This window comes from Littorina saxatilis, linkage group LG5 (genome assembly GCF_037325665.1).
Source record: "Littorina saxatilis isolate snail1 linkage group LG5, US_GU_Lsax_2.0, whole genome shotgun sequence".
Taxonomy (NCBI): Eukaryota; Metazoa; Mollusca; class Gastropoda; order Littorinimorpha; family Littorinidae; genus Littorina; species Littorina saxatilis.
The window spans coordinates 47,086,681-47,106,975 of record NC_090249.1 but is presented as its reverse complement, the minus strand read 5'-3'; the positions used below and the strand labels follow the sequence as shown (position 1 = coordinate 47,106,975).

At 42.4% G+C, this 20,295-nt stretch overlaps 1 protein-coding gene and 1 long non-coding RNA gene across 2 annotated transcripts in view; one reads left to right on the top strand and one right to left on the bottom strand.

Annotated features, from left to right (window-relative positions):
- Positions 1–20,295, bottom strand: part of LOC138967312 (uncharacterized) — a 534,423-nt gene that overhangs the window by 370,768 nt on the left and 143,360 nt on the right. The gene's annotated exons all lie outside the window — the stretch shown is intronic.
- Positions 1–20,295, top strand: part of LOC138967301 (uncharacterized) — an 88,943-nt gene that overhangs the window by 34,128 nt on the left and 34,520 nt on the right. The window contains exons 10-22 of the mRNA XM_070339832.1: positions 9,065–9,244; positions 9,643–9,792; positions 10,359–10,502; positions 11,482–11,708; positions 12,285–12,480; positions 14,316–14,535; positions 15,226–15,358; positions 15,767–15,949; positions 16,564–16,825; positions 17,637–17,784; positions 18,187–18,459; positions 18,973–19,237; positions 20,033–20,258. Coding sequence (XP_070195933.1) covers positions 9,065–9,244; positions 9,643–9,792; positions 10,359–10,502; positions 11,482–11,708; positions 12,285–12,480; positions 14,316–14,535; positions 15,226–15,358; positions 15,767–15,949; positions 16,564–16,825; positions 17,637–17,784; positions 18,187–18,459; positions 18,973–19,237; positions 20,033–20,258 — 2,607 coding nt within the window. The remainder of the gene's footprint in view (positions 1–9,064; positions 9,245–9,642; positions 9,793–10,358; positions 10,503–11,481; positions 11,709–12,284; positions 12,481–14,315; positions 14,536–15,225; positions 15,359–15,766; positions 15,950–16,563; positions 16,826–17,636; positions 17,785–18,186; positions 18,460–18,972; positions 19,238–20,032; positions 20,259–20,295) is intronic.

The following is a 20,295-nucleotide window of genomic DNA, read 5'->3' as shown; positions in this document are numbered from 1 at the left end:
AATACATTCAAACCTAGTTGAACTTCTGCTGAATGATGGCCCATCCATCTTCTTATTAAACATATATAACAGAAACATTACCAAAGGCCCGATTTTCAGCTGGCTCCCAGAGCTCGACGGAAGACGCACCTGGGTGATCGGAGGAGATGTTAATGGCCGAAACCCCCTGTGGGATGCCAACTTCCCCGATCAGACATGTGCCGTGGGAAAGAGCCTTGCCACCTATATAACGCAATCAAATGTGTACTTACTAAATGACGGATCAGCAACCAGAATACCCGATATCTCAAACCAACACCCCTCCGCCATTGACATAACCTTGGTTAGTCCCACTCTCGGATTAACAACGGACTGGTGCGTTGTGTCAGATAAATTAAAAAGCGACCACTTACCAATCATGATATCCATTATTGGGAAATCACCACACACAGAGCCAGGTCCAAAAGCCTTAAAATACAATTATAAAAAGGCGGACTGGGCAGTTTTCAAGGACGCTGTCACTAAGTCTGCCGATGCACATACCTTCTTGGATGGCAATCCAGAGTCCCAAGAAAGTATCGACAACAAATATAAACAGCTAAGATCAAACCTGCTGAATGCAATGGAATTGTCAATCCCCAAAACAAAACCTTTTATCGGACCCAGTAGAACTGATCAGAGCCCATGGTGGACAGAAGAATGCAGAACAGCCATCAGGTTAAAAAGAACTGCAAAAGAGAAGTATGATCGCTTGGTTTAAGCGTGTTTATTCAAATTCTCATACACACGTTTCAAACAATAACAACATTGAGAACGTTAACAAGCAGATTGCTTATGGACACGTTCTTGAACTTATAATCAATACACATTCAGATAGCAAAACATGGCGAACAAGTGATAGCTTCAACACTTATCTTGATAATCTTTAATTATATTTTATACAAATAGGGTAAAGAGAGAGAGAGAGAGAGAGAGAGAGAGAGAGAGAGAGAGAGAGAGGGAGAGGGAGAGAGAGAGAGGGAGGGAGAGAATGCCTGGCTACATCAATTGCACAGTTAATATAATATCAGCCGAAGCGATTAGTTAACATAACATAGTCTTGTACAACAGAGAATATTTTCGTGTTCAAAGATATAGTTAAATCAGTATTTCCAAACAAGAGTGTTTTGCAGTCCAGAACGTGTGTTGGCAGACTATTGAATAAAATGGTTCTATGTTCTTTAAATTTTGGACAGTGTAATAAGAAATGTTCAGAATCTTCCGGGCATGCTCCACACGTACATTCTAAATTATCAGAGAGGTGTCGGTTAACTAAGTCTTGTTGCAAATCGCTCATGTTTAATCTCAACCTGCTGTGAAGTACCTGTCCCTGGCGGTTGCCTAAATAATAATACGGTGGAACAACAACATCTCCATCGGTCAAATACCTTTTAAATTCACCAACTGACTGCGTTTGTTGTATATTTTCTGGAAGATTATTCCACAAAGCTGTCGTTGAAGGAAAAAAATGAAGATTTATATAACTCACTTCTGCACAATGGAAACCTACGTTCAAGAGGGCGTCGTCTGTGGTAAGGATTTACATCGGAAACCAGGACCGGCAGTTTGGAATATAAATATTCTGGGGTTAAACGATTTACAATTTTATAATACAGCAAAAGTTTATGACGACGTCGCCTTTCTTTCAGGGGCACAAAACCCGATTCGTTATACAGTTTTTGGTGGCTTGTGCCACGTACTGCACCTACAATGATTCTGATTGCATCGAGATGCAATGTCTCCAACTCGTCTGCCAAACACTGTGTACAGTTATCCCAGATAACGTCCGCATAATCAAACAATGGTAACATAAAGGATTTATATATAACTTCAAGTGATTTTCTGTTTAAACGATGCTTGAATAAACCAAAACACGCAATTGACTTTCTACATTTAGCAATTAGACTTTTTATGTGGGAATCCCATTTACAATTACCTTGTAGAATGACGCCAAGGTGCTTGTGATTTTCAACATCAACTAAGTGTGCATCTTCGAAATACAGTGGTGGAAGTAAAACATTTTGTTGCCTACAAATGTCCAACAATTCTGTCTTTTGACAATTAAAAGTGACTTTCCATTTAGAAGCCCATGTGCGAATTTTATCCAAATCAGAATTCAAAATCTCTGCTCGTACATCATCGTTATCTAAACTTAAATACATACTCGTATCGTCTGCAAAGAGTTTCAACACTGATTCAAGACCAACACCAATATCGTTAATATAAATGAGAAATAAAAGAGGTCCTAAGACAGAACCCTGAGGGACACCAGCAGAAGGGGTAGCATAACTTGATTTGGTTCCTTTCAATACTACTGCTTGTCTGCGATCGCTCAAGTAATGTTCAAACCAAACAAGCAAGGGACCTCTTATACCTATCGCCTCAAGCTTGTGGAGCAGACCGCGATGCCAGACTTTATCAAAAGCTTTGGATACATCAAAAAATATTGCCTGTGACATAATGTTTTTATCAAGTGCAACACAAAAATCATCATATATACTCAATAGTTGATAAACAGTCGAATCACCAGCAATAAAACCAGATTGGCAGTGTGTAATCAAATCATAATTTTTCAAATAACCAAACACACGGATTTGTATACATTTTTCAAGCACCTTCCCAATACAACTCAGCAAAGAGATTGGACAGTAGTTGGAACAAGCACTCCTATCGCCTTTCTTAAAAATGGGCGTAATGTGAGCAGTTTTCCAGACAACTGGAAAAACACCCTCAGACAAGGATCTGTTAAAGAGAACTGTAAGCGGTGGAACGATAACAGGTAATCCATCTACAAGCAATTTATTATGTATTCCGTCAGGGCCCACGGCCTTGGATAAATTTAAATTCCTTAACACTTGGACAACTTCAGCTTCTGTTAATTCAAAAGTCGATAAAGATGTATTACACCAATTTGCCTCGGGCAGGGGATCGTCTGGATTTTCAACTTTAGACTGGCTTTCAAAATAATTATTAAACAAAATCGTTTTTTCACAAATGTTATCAATAATTTTTCCATTATCTTCTAGCGGTGGAATTTCGTTACATGCAACACCTTTTTTCTTCAAGAAGGAATTAACAAGTTGCCACCAATTTTTGCTTCCGAAGTTCTGTTTACAATTTATCCTCTCATCAAGTTCTAGAAAATAATCTCTTTTTCTTTTACGAATTTCATCTGTATACTGATTTCTAGTCAGGCGGAATAATGCCCACTGCTCAGGTGTATTTAAGCGCTTAGCAACTTGATGTATACAATTTTTTGCGTTTCGTAATTGTAAAATATGTTCAGTCATCCATGGGGCATCATCTTCACGTACTGTTATTATCTTAACAGGCATACATGTTTTTGCAACACGGAATAAATGTTCAGAAAACAAGGCAGCAGCTTCGTCAATGGACGCATTTAAAACTGTGTTCAAAAGATCAATTTTGTTCAATTCAAACAAAAATGTATCAACATCTAACTTGGCATAATTATATATAGTCCTTTTGAACTGACCTTTTTTTAATCTCTGTGACGTTAATTTTACACATGGCACAGAATGGTCACTACAAATGGGGGGTAACACTACAACTTCACTGATTAAGTTTATACTCGTGGTCAGGATCAGATCGATGCATGAGGATTTAGTTTCTGTAATACGTGTGGGTTCAGTAACGAGCTGGTGCAGATTGTTTTTTTGTATTAAATTAAGAAAGTGGGGAGATGGATTATTCAAAAAATCTTCGTTAAAGTCTCCAAGAATTAGAAATTTATGTGGTGTTCTCATTACTTGCTTTACAGATTCGTCAACCAAGTGCCAATAATCAATCCGAGAGTCTGGTGGTCGGTAAAATGAACCAACCAGCACAGTTTCTTGCAATAATTTAGTTTCTACCCAGACTGCTTCAAGGCCTGGAATTAACAAATCAGGCCTTGGTTTGCAAATAAAATCGTTTTTCACATAAACAGCTACCCCTCCATATCCATCTGGCCTATCAAGACGCACTGGGGGATGAAATCCTTTGAGGCATAAACTGTCGTTTGATATCGAGTCACACAACCAAGTTTCTGACAAAGTCACAATATCGTGCTCTTTAACTTCACATTGTAAAATATCAATCTTGTTTCGCAAACTACGTACATTTATATGCAAAATAGAGGTATCTTTAACATGCTCTCTACCAGGCGGGCCTGGGTTTGGGTGGACATCTCCTGACAATAAAACCATCAGCAAAATGACAAAAACATGTGTCACAAAACTATGCACGAATATAATGTTCCAAAGCATATGCCCGTAACGCTTACTTCCAATTGGTTGACTAAAATAGGAAGGTTGCGATTTTGAGTCGGGTATGGGGTTTAAGGGTGTGGAGTTGAAACATTCAATATTTTTCTCGTAGTACACACACAAGAAATGTGCATGGAAAAAGATGAAGAGAGCTGTTCGAAAACCATTTTGTCCGTGAAAAACTAAAAACATATATACCAGGACGGTGTCAAGATCAAGAAAAAACAATTTTTGCGAGCACCTGGCCGATATTGCGTAAAAACAACCAACCCTGGATCTGAAATTAACGATGTCTAAAGGCATTCAAAATTTAGGTTACAACTTCTTTGAAGAAGAAGAACCAGGGCTGGGCATCGGTAGCTAGGCATGGGACAAGCATCAGTGAACGGGTCTCTCTCTCTAAAAGGGAATAACAGTGGTTAAGGAGCGAAAAACAGGGGAAAACTATAGCGAAAAGCAGGTAAACAAAGAGGTCATAAACGTTTTTATACAAAGTAGGAAAACAAAATGAATGAACATGACACAATTTTGACATGGTCCTGTCAAAATCGCTGACGCGGCTGTCGGAAAAAAGTTGACAAAATGAACGGAGATGAAATGGTCCTGAGTGTATACAACATGAAACAAATGACGAGGAAAGAAAACAACAACAACACTTACTAAGAAATAACGTTTCAAGCATCCAGCACATGGAGCAGTTTTACATGTAAGTCGATGTCGCGTAGTTTGGTCGTGACCCATCAATACACTTATACATCCACACAAGTACACCTACCGAAAACACACACACACACACACACACACACACACACACACACACACACACACACACACACACACACACACATACACACACACACACACACACACACACACACACACACACACGTCTTCAAGGTAAGGCAGCAGAGTCGTGGAACAAAGATCAGAAAAATATTCAAGCATGCAAGTGTCAAAATAATGCTCGCACACAGCAAAACACTCGACGCATTACGCTGGTTTCATTTATAACACTCCCCCCCCACACACACACACAGAGACAAACAGACAGACAGACAGACAGACACACATACACACACGCGGGAAGAAAATATATCAGGACGCCAGATAACAGTGAAGTCCACAGCCTAGGGAGACATCGGCCAACATCACCATGTTCGACAATAATTAAACCAGTGTCAATTAAGCAATGCAACGGTTACAGGAAACATGAACTGAGGACAGGCTTCTCTGTCCGCGGGTCAACACTCGACAAAACACAGCGCTGGGCTTGGCTTTGCGCTGCACAGTCAATGTTCTATTATAGTGTTCGTTCGCAGCATTGTTTGTTTCGTCTTGCGTTGGCACATGAACTTATCATTGTCTCATAAATCGTCACTGCGATGGTCAGACACTGTAATACACTGTAATACAGGCATACGTAGGTTTTCAGTTCATTACCATCACTATAGCTCGCCTTGGATTGCCATACAGTCACATAAGACGATTACTACATAATGATCACCTTAATTAAGTATGATCGCTTCAGGTCTGCACAAAACCACAACAATATGAAATCAACTGAAGAACAATGTGACAAAATTATAGACAAAGCAAAAAAAGAATATTTTGAAAACATGTCCAGCAAAGTGAGCGATTACAGAGATGCTGGAAAAATTTGGACCACAATAAGGAAATTCAAATGCAGACACAAGCAGGCTGAACGTCCTCTTATGCACGAAGGAAAAAAATATGAAAGCCTTCCTGAAAAAGCAGAACTGTTTGCAGATATTTTTGCAGCAGCAAGCCAAACAGATAAACTGTTATGTGAGCAGGAACTCTTCCGTAAGAAGTGGGAGGATAAACAGGACTTAAACGACCCAGAACTCAACCCTTCCTTAAAAATAAATGCTCCCTTATCCATTCAAGAACTGAAAACGGCTATAGCATCGGTGACAAAAGTCCGATCCGCCTGTGGTTCTGATCCAATAAACTATCAGGTCATACAACATTTACCAAACCAAGGATTAAATCTTTTACTGGATTTTTATTCAACATGCTGGAAGTCTGGCCTGATTCCCTCAGCTTGGAAAGAGGCTGTTGTGATCCCCATTTTAAAGCCTGGAAAACCAAGAGCTGACCCTTCCAACTGGCGCCCTATATCTCTGACCTCCCATCTGAGCAAAATCTATGAAAGAATACTAAAATCCAGACTAGAAGATGAAATGGAAAGAAAAAAGGTAATACCCCTGTGCCAAGCCGGTTTCCGTCGAGGCAGGGGTGTCTCGGATCACATTGTAAAACTGTCCTCCAAAATTAAGAAAGCTCTCTCACGCAAGAAGTCTCTCTTTGCTGTCTTTTTTGACATCAAAAAAGCCTACGATACAGTATGGCACCAACGATTGTTGTTCAAATTGAAGCAATTAGGCATCAGTGGTAATATGTTTCAATACATAAAAAGCTTTCTACTGAACAGATCCTTTCAAACTGATTATAAAGGTGCCAAATCATCCACTCGCAAAGTTGACATGGGAGTGCCACAGGGCTCAGTAATAGCACCACTGCTTTTTAGCATTATGCTGCATGACATATCGACAATTAAAACACATGGAGCCGAACTGACGCTTTATGCGGATGATATTGCTCTATGCAAAGAGTATCAAAACAAAACCTATAAAACAGAACACAAATTCTCTAAAGAGTGGCAAACAGCTATAGATAACATTGCGAACTATATGCGGGAGAATGGCTTCACTCTCTCTGCCGAGAAAACTGTATTCGTTGTCTTTACAAACCGAAAACTGGAAGATCGAGAAAAGATACAGTTCTCACTAGATAAATCTGTTGTATCACCCAGTCAGCAGGTGAAATATCTGGGCGTACTTTTCACCTCAAATGGACTATGGACTGCTCACTTAAAGTATCTCTTAAGCAAAGCAAATAAGACCATCAACCTTCTTAAAATACTGGCTGCCCAACCATGGGCAAAGTGCCCAGTTATTCTAACAAACATCACCAGAGCTCTTATAAGATCAAGACTATCATATGGACAGGAGGCCTACTTCTCGTCGGCTCGAAAATGGCTTGATAAGCTACAGTCAGCGGAGTGTCGTGCCCTTCGGCTTGCCCTCGGACACCCAAGGCATTCAAAGCAGGCCATTGTATATCACCAAGCAGGATTCCTCCCTCTTGACATGTGGCGGCGTAAGTGCTGCGCAGATTACAATGTTCGAGCCAACACAGTGCAAAACTCAACAAAAGAGGAGCTACAACCGCATTACAATCATATCCAAAACAAAAAGGCCCACTTTGGCACTACTTTCTCCTCACTGGCTCAATTCAATGCTTCACTCTTTAGTGAAATCAGTGTCGACCCAAATGATGTGGCCCAAAACCCAATATCTCGTGATCCCTCATGGACAATGAAAGAAATGAATTTTGACACTGAATATTGTACAGCTACAAAGGATGATCAGTTATTACTCAGGACACAAGCCCTTGAGCACATTGATACTGTATACAAAGGCCATGTTCATGTTCACACAGACGGGTCAGTGTTGGAGGACAAGAAGGCTGGCGCAGCTTTTGTAATCCCCAGCGATGACATGACTGGGAAATTTGAACTGTGCAACAGAAACTCAATCTTCTCAGCTGAGCTCCTTGCCATCTGCATGTCGCTTGTTCATCTCAATCTCAAGAACACTCCTCCTCAAAAGATAGCTATATTCTCTGACTCCAAAGCAGCCATTGAAGCATTAAGATCTAACAAAAGATCAAAAAGACATGATCTTGTCATTGCCATAAAGGAGCTGGCAAATAAAATTATAAAAAAAGGAAGCGAGATTAACCTGGTCTGGTGTCCAGCACACGTGAACGTGCCTGGCAACGAGAAAGCGGACAAAGCCGCTAAAGAAGCTGCCCAAGGCATAGGCGCCTCCGAGGTAGACCTGCCATTGTCTGCTTCTGAGATCAGTAGCCTTACAGACTCTCTTCTCTGGAGAGAATGGAGGAACAAATATATGCACACGGCTATAAGCTCTGGCTGGCTCATTCGGGAAGCCCCATCAAAACAGATGAACACCTATAATGCATGCCCACGTGTAATAAAAAGGATTAACCGCCTAAGGGCAGAAGCTGGGAATTACCAATTTCTAGAGCTTAAATGTACCTGTCAATCCGACCTCACCATTGCTCATTTGACTTTGGAGTGTGATTTGAACTCATGCCACTTTCAACCCCTGACTCAGTTTATAAACTCAAATAGAAATATTCTGCCAAATACCTCAAAGGAAAAATTAAGCTATCTTTTAAGTTTTAATAAAGACCTTGGGTGGCAAGGTCCCAAACTTATCGCTGGACTTATGCACACGCACCCACTTGGTCCCTGGATATGAAGAGACGTTGCTGCGGCTGACGCCATTGCTTCTCATACAGCTACTATATATTTTTATCAGAACTTTTAAAAATACCATTTTATATCCAAGTATCTCTTAACACCATTTTTAATTAGATGAGCGAGAGTGTGCGGGGGGCGGGAGGGTGGTGAACCACTGTACATAAAGGGAAAGTTTGTGTGCGTGCCTGTGTGTGTTCTTAATCTAAGACAAATGTCGCCAATGTTTTTACAGAGTGACGTTAAATAAACGATTTTATCATCATCATTTTTTGGTGTCGCCTGGTATGCTCTTTCTTGTGAAGCTTTGTGTTCACATAGCAGCTTTTATAGGGCTATTTATATAGCCCAAACTCACTCCTGTGCAAATTCTAATCTTATTCTAATGACTGTGGTTACCATGCAGCCTCTACTGACAAGCGCCAAGACGCAACAAGACGCTATGCTGGCCGTGTCCTCGCTGGTCAACAACTACTGCCAGACGTCCCCCGCCTGTGGCGATGACCAGGAGGTGCAGAATGTGATGGACGCGCTGACTGGTGTCCTTGGCGAGGACTGCAACGTCAACGACAACAACTTCAAACAGGTAGGCTCCATGAGTAAAGCCGAGCTTAAGATCCCATTTTACTCGTACGGAACTTTCTTTAGGTAAGCCTTCATAAAATTGTTGTACGTTTTCAACCAAGGGACATCATTTACACGATCGAGTTGCCTCCCTTGTCCGCCCATACGAATAATTCCTTCTTTGACGCACGTAAACGAAATGCAACTGTACAGTTCATCGGAGTTCATTCCATGACTTCAAAGGGATCTAAAATGACTTGTCATGATTACAAGTGCAGGTTCTACACATTTGGAGGCTTAAATGCCTCTGAATTACGAGCTATGAATTTAACACACTAAAGTTCAACATTACCTCAATTCCTTGGTTATATAGAGAGGTTGCTGATCTTTATTTGTGACTCGTTTGCGTTTTTGTCACAGGTGTTACTGACGTTGAGAGCCATCGGCAACATCGGACGTTCAGAGGCTGCCAGTCTGCGCCTGCAGCCGTGTTTTACGAAGAGTGATCTGCCCATGGATGTGCGAGTTGCTGCCCTTGATGCATACCGCAGGATGCCGTGCACTGCTGATGTAAGAAGGATTTTTTTCTGTGATATAAATGAAATCAAATTAACGTTATTATCTCACATGGAGAAATTGCAGTGGAGGTGCACGTACAGTCGAACTTGCCTTGGAGATGATGTCCATAAAGACCACCTGCCCATAAAGACCACCCCAAAGGACCCCCGACGGTGTTTAGTGTAACCGAGTGCTGAAACACTACAATCACCTCGGAAGGCGAAGTGCAATCAAACAGGATTGAAAATGTCTTAGCCCTATAAAAATTGTTATGCAAACCCGAAGGTTTCCATAAACATACAGACAATCGGAAACCACCAGACCCCATCACAAACAGAATTCCACAATCAACCGGTGTTGACTTAAAGGCCAACAACTCGGGTGCAGAGTCTGCTGTGAAAGGAGCGGTAGCCTCCCCTGTCACATTTGTATATAAACAACCTTTCCATAAAGACCACCTGTCTAACAAGACCAAAGGAGACTGATGTTCGGTTTTATTCTTTACTAATCAAATCTAATTTTGGGCCTGTCTGCAAAATCTTTTTTTTCATCAAGAAAATGTTTTTTTCCCCCCACAGAGAAACAACGTGATGGAGATATTCCGACGCCACAGCGAGGACTCTGAGCTGCGCATAGCGGCTTACCTGGCGGTGATGAAGTGTCCCTCCCAGGCCGTGCTGACACAGGTGCGACAGGCACTCACGGATGAAGAAGTCAACCAGGTCAGTGGGAGTTCTTTTGCGTAATTGATTACCGGTAATAATGAAATTTAGCGTTGTATATTCATAGCTCACAATCCAATGGCATTTTGGACTAATTTTTGACACAAGTCCCTTCAATCAAACCAAAGAATATTTATATTGTGAAATTAACTGACAGATTGCGCTCCAAACTTAAGCAGAATTAATAAATTCGGTCATTTGATCGACAAAAATGACGAGAAAATGCATACGTAATGTCGGACAGAGACGCCTGTCCTCCTTGCAAATGGCGGCTTTGCCGATGTTTTCCTTCTTAAACGCATGTAAACAAAAAGCATCCGTACAGTTCATTCCGTGACTTCAAAGGTATCTAAAAATGACTTGTAATGCTTTCAAGAGCAGGTTCTACAAAATTGGAGGCTGAAATTAATGCCCTGAATTGTGAGCTATGAATGTATGACTCTAAAATTCAAGATTACACCGCGTATCGACGTAGACGATTGTCATGATTGTATCAACTGGTTAGGCCAACCTCTTGACAATGGTTATACTTATAGACAAACACAAAAATTCTTATCTTCAGGTCATCTGTGCAGTATATTTTGCAGCCTTGTTTTACTTTACGTGATCTTACAAAAGACTTACAAGTCACAGACCATCATGCTTCACCTTAGCATTACCTTGATCTCTTACCTGTGCATTGCAGGTCAGATCCTTCGTGTAGACACACCTGCTAGCCACCTGTGACTTATATTTGCAGTCTTGTTTTATTTACAGTGATTCTAAAATAGATTCGCGAGCTACTGCATGATTTACCTGAGATTTACCTTAGCATCTTACCTGTGCATGGCAGGTGGGCTCCTTCGTCTTGACGCATCTGCTAGCCATCTGTGAAGTATACTTGCAGCCTTGTGTTATTTACAGTGATTTCACAATAGTCAGTTACACCCTGGTATGATTTACCTGAGATTTGCTTGAACATCTTACCCTTGTATTACAGGTGGGCTCCTTTGTGTGGACACACCTCACCAACCTTCTGGAGACGGAAAGCCCCCACAAGCAAGACATCCGTGACGTGCTGGAAAGCGAGCTACTGCAGAGAGAATTCAGCAAGGACCGCCGGAAGTACTCCCGAAATTACGAGCTGTCTTTCTTCTCCGAGAAGTTCAACCTGGGTGGCATCTACGAGAACAACATCATCTGGTCCCCTAGCTCCTTCGTGCCCAGGTTTGTTGGGCGAAACAATTTGTTTTGTTATGAGGTATATTGGTCCGTTTATCTGTTTGTCATTCTGTGTATCTGTCTGTGTATCTGTGTATCTGTCTGTCCGTCTGTCTGTCTGTCTGTCTGTCTGTCTGTCTACGACAACAACGTCATCTGATACCCCTAGCTTGTTTGTATCCAGGTTTGTAGAGCTTACTTTTGTATGTGTTGGGAGGGATACAGGCCCGTTTATCTGTTTGTCATTCTGTGTATCTGTCTGTCTGGTCACCTAGCTCTATCGAGCCCAGGTTTATTCCGTTTGGGAAGGATAGGGGGTGCATCTTTCTGTCTGTCTGTCTGTCATTCTGTGTGTCTGTGTGTCTGTCTATTATTCTGTGTACATGTCTGTCACACTGTCTTTATTTTGTCTGTCTGCCTGTCTGTCTGTCTGTCTGTCTGTCTGTCTGTCTGTCTGTGTGTGTACATGTCTTTTTTTGTTGTCTGTCTGTCTCTCTGTCTGTCTGTCTGTCTGTCTCTCTGTCTCTTTATTTATGTGACTAAAATAATCAACGACAATTTAAACTGCATCTGACTTTGCAGATCCGCCATGTTGAACCTCACGGTGGACATGTTCGGTCACTCTGTCAACCTGCTGGAGGTTGGAGGCAGAGTGCAGGGCCTTGAGTACCTGCTGGACACCTACTGGGGACCCAGCAGCGAAGACAGCAGCAAGGAGGGCGGCTATGGCCGCTCGGACGTCGTCAAGAACGAAAAGTTGGCTCGTACCAAGAAACAGGTACAGTGGAACCCCCCGCCCCTTTTAAGACCTCCAAAAATCTGAAAAAAATCAGGTCTTTAAAAGGAGGGTCTTCAATTTGAGTTTAGATTTATTGACTTTATTAACAGAAAATCTGAGAAAACTTGGTCTTAAAAAGGGGGAGTCTTGAATTAGGGGGCTTTAAATTGAGGGGTCTTGAAAAGGAGGTTCCACTGTAGGTCTCTGTCGGCAGCTTCAGTCATGTTGATAAGCTTGACATGATGGAGGAATTAAGCTGCTACCTAAAAAGTCAATGTATTCACTGATTAACGGATCGATTTATCAATTAGTTAACTTATCCACTACCGGCACGGTTGGCCTAGTGGTAAGGCGTCCGCCCCGTGATCGGGAGGTCGTGGGTTCGAACCCCGGCCGGGTCATACCTAAGACTTTAAAATTGGCAATCTAGTGGCTGCTCCGCCTGGTGTCTGGCATTATGGGGTTAGTGCTAGGACTGGTTGGTCCGGTGTCAGAATAATGTGACTGGGTGAGACATGAAGCCTGTGCTGCGACTTCTGTCTTGTGTGTGGCGCACGTTATATGTCAAAGCAGCACCGCCCTGATATGGCCCTTCGTGGTCGGCTGGGCGTTAAGCAAACAAACAAACAAACAAACAAACTTATCCACTACTTTGCTGTTCAATTAGAAACATCAGCCAGCCAATTTATCATCCAGCAACCCAACTACGAACAACTCGTAGTTACCTATCTAGTCATTCTTTAAACATTCTTCGAGTGTAGCCTTATATTTTAAGTTGTGATGAGAATGTGACTTCCAATTTGAATGAATGTGATTAGAGCAACAGGAATAATCATAATAATCAAGGATAAACATATTTTGGGCAAGAATTATTGACGTCACCAACAATGGCGAGAGTGATGACAACATAAGGACAAGAACAAAAATAAAACAAGCCAGAACAATTTCAAAACGAAAAACAAGAACAAAGCTGTATACTTCTAATTCTATTGGACAAGCGCTTAGAACTGTACCCACGGAATACGCGCTATATTAGCTTCATATTGATTGATATTGATTGATTAAAGGCATATGTACGCGCTCCCGTGTTTACAAAGTGTAGTTTGCCCACAATCGATGTCAAATGCATCATAAGGCCATATAATGACGATATGTCGCAATGCGCGGACCATATACATGCATTACAGCTTGTTCTAGCCTCTGAAAAAGTGAGGATGTCAACAAAGACGCGGAGTTATTTCCCTTGCGTCAACGTTCCCTCTGTTGGCAAATCTATAAATAGGACGATCTAGATCAAAATAAAAATTCAAATATCTCAACATTTAAGGGGTCCTAAACCACAATATTTTGCAGGGAACTTAATTTAGCATGTCTCCAGCTGTTGGTAAAGCAATTAGCGTGTATATTCATCGAGTTAATATGCCTTTAAAACATGATCAACAAATCGACGTCGTCATGGAATTTTGGCGTACCTCGTTTTAGACAGCCTTTCAACAAAAGGCCACCATTTATTATTTGTAAATTGAACTAGTGTTTATATTTTGTACCTGGCACGGATACAAAGATAAAACAAGGTTAAGTCATGTATTTTCCATCGTATTTTAGAGAATATTTCTCATGGTGAATGATTTACTTCACACACAAAACATAAAAATCGCTAATAATCGAGTTGGTTTTAACAGTGCTTATTCAACAATTTAATTATGGACAATGTATAATATGATACGTGTTAAGGATCAACAACAACAAGCTCAAGCTTATGGTGATTATCAACGAAATTATGCTCTTTCTGCCTTTCGAAGAACAATACCATACATTGTCATGACAATTTGCAGTTCGGCAAGGTGAAGGACGATCTGCGCGCGCAGCTGTACATGCGCGTGATGGGGAACGAGCTGTCTTACAGCATGCTGGACGGGAAAGATGTCAAGAAACTGCGTGACGGCAAGGCGAGCTCATTTCTGGACGATCTGATGGCCAAGCTGATGAAAAACGGGGAGGTGGCCGTCACACAGAGCGCTATGTTCATGGACACCACCATCGTCATTCCCACTGGTGTGTACAACCTGATGCTTTTTGCAAGAACTGAGTGGTCACTAAAAGTGACACTATAAGACTGAAAAACATTTGATTTTTTTTCAATCCTATGCGTACGTACAACAATTATTACTGGACGCTTTTCGTGATCATTCAGTTCTTACGTGTGTATGCATATCAAGCAGAAGTATAGTAGAATCTCCTTAACACCTCTCTCGGGTTTTGTTGAACACGTGCTCATGTCTGAACATTTCAGAACGGCAACAGTAAATGGATCTAAAACTCTCTAAACACAGCCAGTAATGGACGATTTTCGGAAATAACTCCGTCGGGGTTGTATGACTTGTGAAAGAGTGAATACCCTTGCTTTTCCTCTGACAAATAACCTCACACGTGCTCCTGTCCGCGTGTTTCCGACACACCCCTCCGATGTTTGCCCGAGTAAAACCAAGGGCATTCACTCTTTCCCAACCGATACAAACCCGACAGTGTTATTTTCGAAATTCGTCTATTGAAGAAAAACCTTGCTGAATATACAAGTCAGCAGTTAGAAATAGTGCCTGGATGCTCTATATACTAAGTCCAAAAGTCATCAATGCCAAATCCTTGTTCAGAAACTGTGAATTCACCGTTCAAGGCAGTTTCAGAAAAATGGTTCAGCTGCGTATGCCGCCACTATAGTAACCCTTCTCTTCTGTTTGTTTGTAGCGATTGGACTGCCTCTCAACCTGACTGTCAACGGCTCGGCATCTGTAGAACTACAGGCTTCCCAGATGATTGACTTCAAGAAAATCAACGCCAAGTCCAAAGCCTTTGAGATCGCCGCTGATATTCAGCCGAGGTAAGTGTCAAACATGTTTTCCGGAAAAAAAATCTATTGTATAATAATTGGATGGTTAGATTAGATGAGTTTAAAATCATCCAGAGTACATTTAAACAATATCATTACTAGTATAACTGTCAATGATGACAAAAATCCCAGATACGGCGTCTTGATTTTATACTGACCTGGCAAGTGTGTACTTACGGCAGGTTGTATTTTTTTCTAATTGCATTCTGTTTCATCGTAAGGGAAATCGGTAGGCTATAATCATCATCGTCATCATCATCAACATCCATTGCAACAATAAACACTCACCTGTTACTGCCATGATGTAAAAAAAAAAAATAAAAATAAAATAAAATAAAAAATGTATAGTATAAAAACAAATTGCCTATTTCAAGACTGGTGCAAATGCTTTGTCCTTAGCGGTGCTGTGGAGTTCTCCTCCATGATGAGCGTTGACGCCTTCGTGACGCAAGTGGGCCTGAAGATGACGTCACGCCTGCACAGCAGCACGTCACTGAAGGGTCGCGTGGAGCTGGCCAGAGGTCAGATTCTCAGCGTGGAGATTGACACACCCAGAGAGACGCTGGAACTCTTCGACTTCCAGTAGGTCTTCTATGTGTACTTTGTGCTCTTTGTTGCAGACTTTGTTTGTTTGTTTGTTTAATTGGTATTTTGGTTAAGGCTTTTTGTGATTTGCTTAACTGCATGATGTAGGCTAATCATTGCCTTTCTTTTAGTCTCTTCACTCTTTCTTTGTTGAAAAGCTGTGTGTAAGTGCACATGTCTGTCTGTCTGTCTGTCTGTCTGGGAGTGACGGCGTGCGTTTGTGTTAATGCGTCTGTCTGTCTGTACGTATGGGTGTCTGTGTCTGTCATTGTTTGTGGGAGTTCTTTTAACAGGCATTTCATATTCAGTTACTGAGTTGCTCGTCACATCAAAGACTTTCAGTAACCTCCATGGTCCTTGTGTCAATACAGTAAGAACCTCCCTTTTCAGATTTTAACAAAATCAGAGAAAATCAGGTCTATGAAGGGGAAAGTCTCAAAATGGGGGTACATTTCCAGAGATTATGGAGAGAAAATCTGAATGAGCAAGGTCCTACAAATCAGGAAGTCTTAAATTGAGGGTGGGGGGTGGGGTGGGGGTTGGGGGGGGGGGCTTAAAAGGCAGGTTCCAGCATATTTCAAACCATTCACTCAAAACATCGCTCCACCCAGGTCCAAGTTCTACATCGTACACGACACGCACGAGAAAGAGCAGCAGATGGTGACAGCCAACCGCAAGGAGAAGACGGCGTGCACGGGCAACGCGTTAGCCAAGGTCGTGGGCATGGAGCTGTGCGCCTCCCTGTCATTCCCCAACGCTACGCTGGACCTGGATGCCCCGTACTTTCCCCTCACCGGGCCCACACACGTCGCGCTCACACTGCGCAAGCACGACGTTCACTCTGGCTACAGGCTCTTCGCTAAACAAATACAGGTCAGTGTGTTGGGATGGGTTTCTCCAGAAAAAGTGTGCTGGAAGGGTGGTTACAGATACCAAGCCAAGCAGATACAGTTCTGTCTGTTCGGATGGAAAGAGTGAACTCTCTTGCTTGTATTGAGGCAAGCTTTCCACGCGTTCACCTCGTCCACATTTTAACTTTCCTACGAGAAAGTATAGGCCAGTCACTGGTAAGGGGTGTGTCTGAAACACTTGGTCTAGGAGCACGTGTTGAAAGCTTGCCTCACTAAAAGCAAAAGTATTCACTCTTTAACAACTCACACCAACCCAACAGAGTAGTTTCAGGACTTTGTCTATTGACATCACATACACATTCAGTGTAATGGCGAACCGTACCAAAGTGTCTTCGTTCTAACAACAACAAAAAAATCACATGATGTATCTGAATAGAGACTGTTGTCTGTCGTATTCTTTTGAGGTTACAGAAAGACGAACCGCCCCTTCATGTTCTGTGTGCTAGATAAATACAGTAAATTGTTAAAGCTAGTAAATAAATGCGACCGCCGGATACTGTAAATGTCAAATGAATAGTGAGCTGTTGCAACTTTTACTTCTGACTTTGAAGACTTGGTGAATGATAGAGATCATTGCAAATGACGTAACAAGGTGTATGTTTATTGACAGATTAGCAATTCGATGATAAGCTGACTTTGAAGAGTTGGTAATGGAGTAACACGGTGTATGTTTATTGACAGACAAGCAATTCGATAATAATTCGACTTTGAAGAGTTGGTTACTGAAAGAGATCATTGCAAAATGACGTAACAAGGTGTGTTCTTGTCGACAGACCAGCAACTCGATAATCAGCCAGCTTACTCTGGACACCCCTGGATCCAAAGTGGACCGTGCCATCTCCCTCGGTTACGTGGCCAACCTCAAGGAGAGGTCCATGGAGGCTGATTTGTTGTCACCGTGGAAGAAGGTCTCCCTCAAAGGTATGCGGACCTTCTGATTTTCCACTTAACATAGCTCTTGAGCCTTAATTGTGTTGTCACGCATATGTTTCTTTCATATTCTGCAATAATCCACCACCATTGCCTTTTTTCAGTAATGTCCATTCTGGTGATACTTTTATCATTCATGAACTTTGGATTTGCAGGATGTATGCTGTGTCCATTAGGTCGACCAGCAAGGCAAGAGAATATGCCCTACTTTAACACCAAGAGAAGCATCTCTTTTTTTTAAACATCTGAGCAGCTCTCGTGAGATATCCGCGAGACATGAAAATAAAACAGTCAGTCTCTAGAACTAATTGTTTTGAACACACACAAAAGATTGTTTTGTTTTGTCACAATATTACATCACCCTGTCACACATGTGTCTCCTTTGACGTGCAGCATCGATGGCCACCACCAAGAAGATGTACAAGGCTGTGGGCGAAGTGACAGTGGACACCGACAAGGAATACAAGGTGCAGCTGCAGGTCGACAAGGACATCCGAGACCGGAAGCTTCTCGTGGCCAAGATCAAACCCACGCTGGTGGTGACCTCCCCTGACGGCACGGTGCTGTCCCTGCAGGGGGCGCTGGACTACAAACAGGACAAGCAGGTCAAGACCAGCCTGACCGTCGAGATGAAGGACGTCCTCAAGAAACCCATCACCGTCGACTGTGAGTCACCTTGTTCCTCTTCTTTGGTACACTCTTTGACTGCAATTTATGTTTCTAATATAATCACACGCGTCATTTGTATGTCCATGTAAAGGTATAGGGTGGTGTAAGGCTTTAGAAAAACACGGAGAAACCATGCTGTCAGAGAGCTAAACCATTGTCTAATTCCTTCAGGCAAATCTCGCCTAGCTTTTCCTCTGTCAAATAACTTCACATGTGCTCCTGTCCACGTGTTTCCGACACATCCCTCGCTAGGGATTGGCCACTCCAATATTTGTCTGAGTAGAAAGCAAGGGCATTCACTCGTTCACAACCCACACAAACCCGCACAGAGTAACCTTTATTTTTGGAATTCGTCTATTGATAGTACTGTTTGCAGACGCCCTTACGACGCGAGGTCGACAGGACAAGATGCGCTACAAGAACAACCTCAAGCTATAAGTTAGTCTTCTGAACCCATAACAACAACACTTATGTTAAACATAAGCTGACAGGTGAAAGTACTTTTTGCAGACGCCCTAACGATGCGAGGGCGACAGGACAAGATGCGCTACAAGAACAACCTCAAGCTTTCCTCCCAGTTCGCCACGGTCAAGATGATTACTTCGGCCCTGGTGGGGTCATTCACGGGCAACAAGAGGTCAGCGCTGCTGACAGTGAGGTCACGTGCTGACTACAACCTGCACGTGCTACCTGGCGTCAAGCGAAACATTGTCAACATGGGGCTCAAAATTCACGACCGGTCCACACCGGCCATCAAGAAATACGGCGTTAACCTGTGAGTTATATATATAGGCCTATGTATATAGTGTCGTTCACTTATCACATTTACATTATTAACATGGGGCTCAAGATTCACTGACGACCGGTCCACACCGGCCATCAAGAAATACGGCGTTAACCTGTGAGTTATATCGGCCTGTGTATATAGTGTCGTTCACTTACCACATTTACATTGTTAGCATGGGGCTTAAGATACGCGCCCGAACCACAGATAGCTATCAAAATAATACGGAGTTAAACTAGTCCTCAAAACGTGTGTCATATGGTCTTCATTCATTACAATAGTTGAATTCAATAATTATGAGCAGAATTTTGTGGCCACGACTGTCTTTGAGATGCGTTCTATTCTTAGCTCTTTTATCACATACAAGAACTTGATGTTGTGTTTGATAATGATCTGATAAACAAAGGGAAGTAAGCGCCGCACTAAATGTGTATGACATGTGTCATTAATTGAGCCCGAAGTCGACTTCGCGAAGTCTTTTTTTTACCGAAAACTTCGTGTTAATGCTTCGTGCAGCCAGCTTCGCGAAGCATACTTTGCCGTAGTCGACTTCGTCCAGTAAAGCCTGACCTTACTTGAGCCCGAAGTCGACTACGCGAAGACTTCGCGAAGTCTTTTTACCGAAAACTCAGTGCTAAAGCTCCGCGCGGCCAGCTTCGCGAAGTATACTTCGCGTAGTGAACTTCTCCCAGTTATAACGACAGGCTTTAAGGACATGAGAGAGTCATGCAGAACCAATCTTCTGGCACCTGAAAGAATGATAAGAATAACTGGTGTGTCTGAAAGGAACTTCGACACCAAGCAAACGCCCGACTCCAACGTGCTGATCAATGGCGAGGTGAGCCACAAGAAGACTTTGACTGAGCTGGAGGTCAAGGTCAGACACGGCAAGAACATCAAGGTCAAGGACGATCCCAGCAAGGAGCTGCTGCTAAGTGGATTCGTCGCCCACACCATCAAGGATCCTCAGGCCACCGTGCGTTTCGACCTCAAGGCTGTCTACCCTGAAAAGGTGAGAAGGGAGGGGGGGGGGGAGGAGAGGGAAGGAC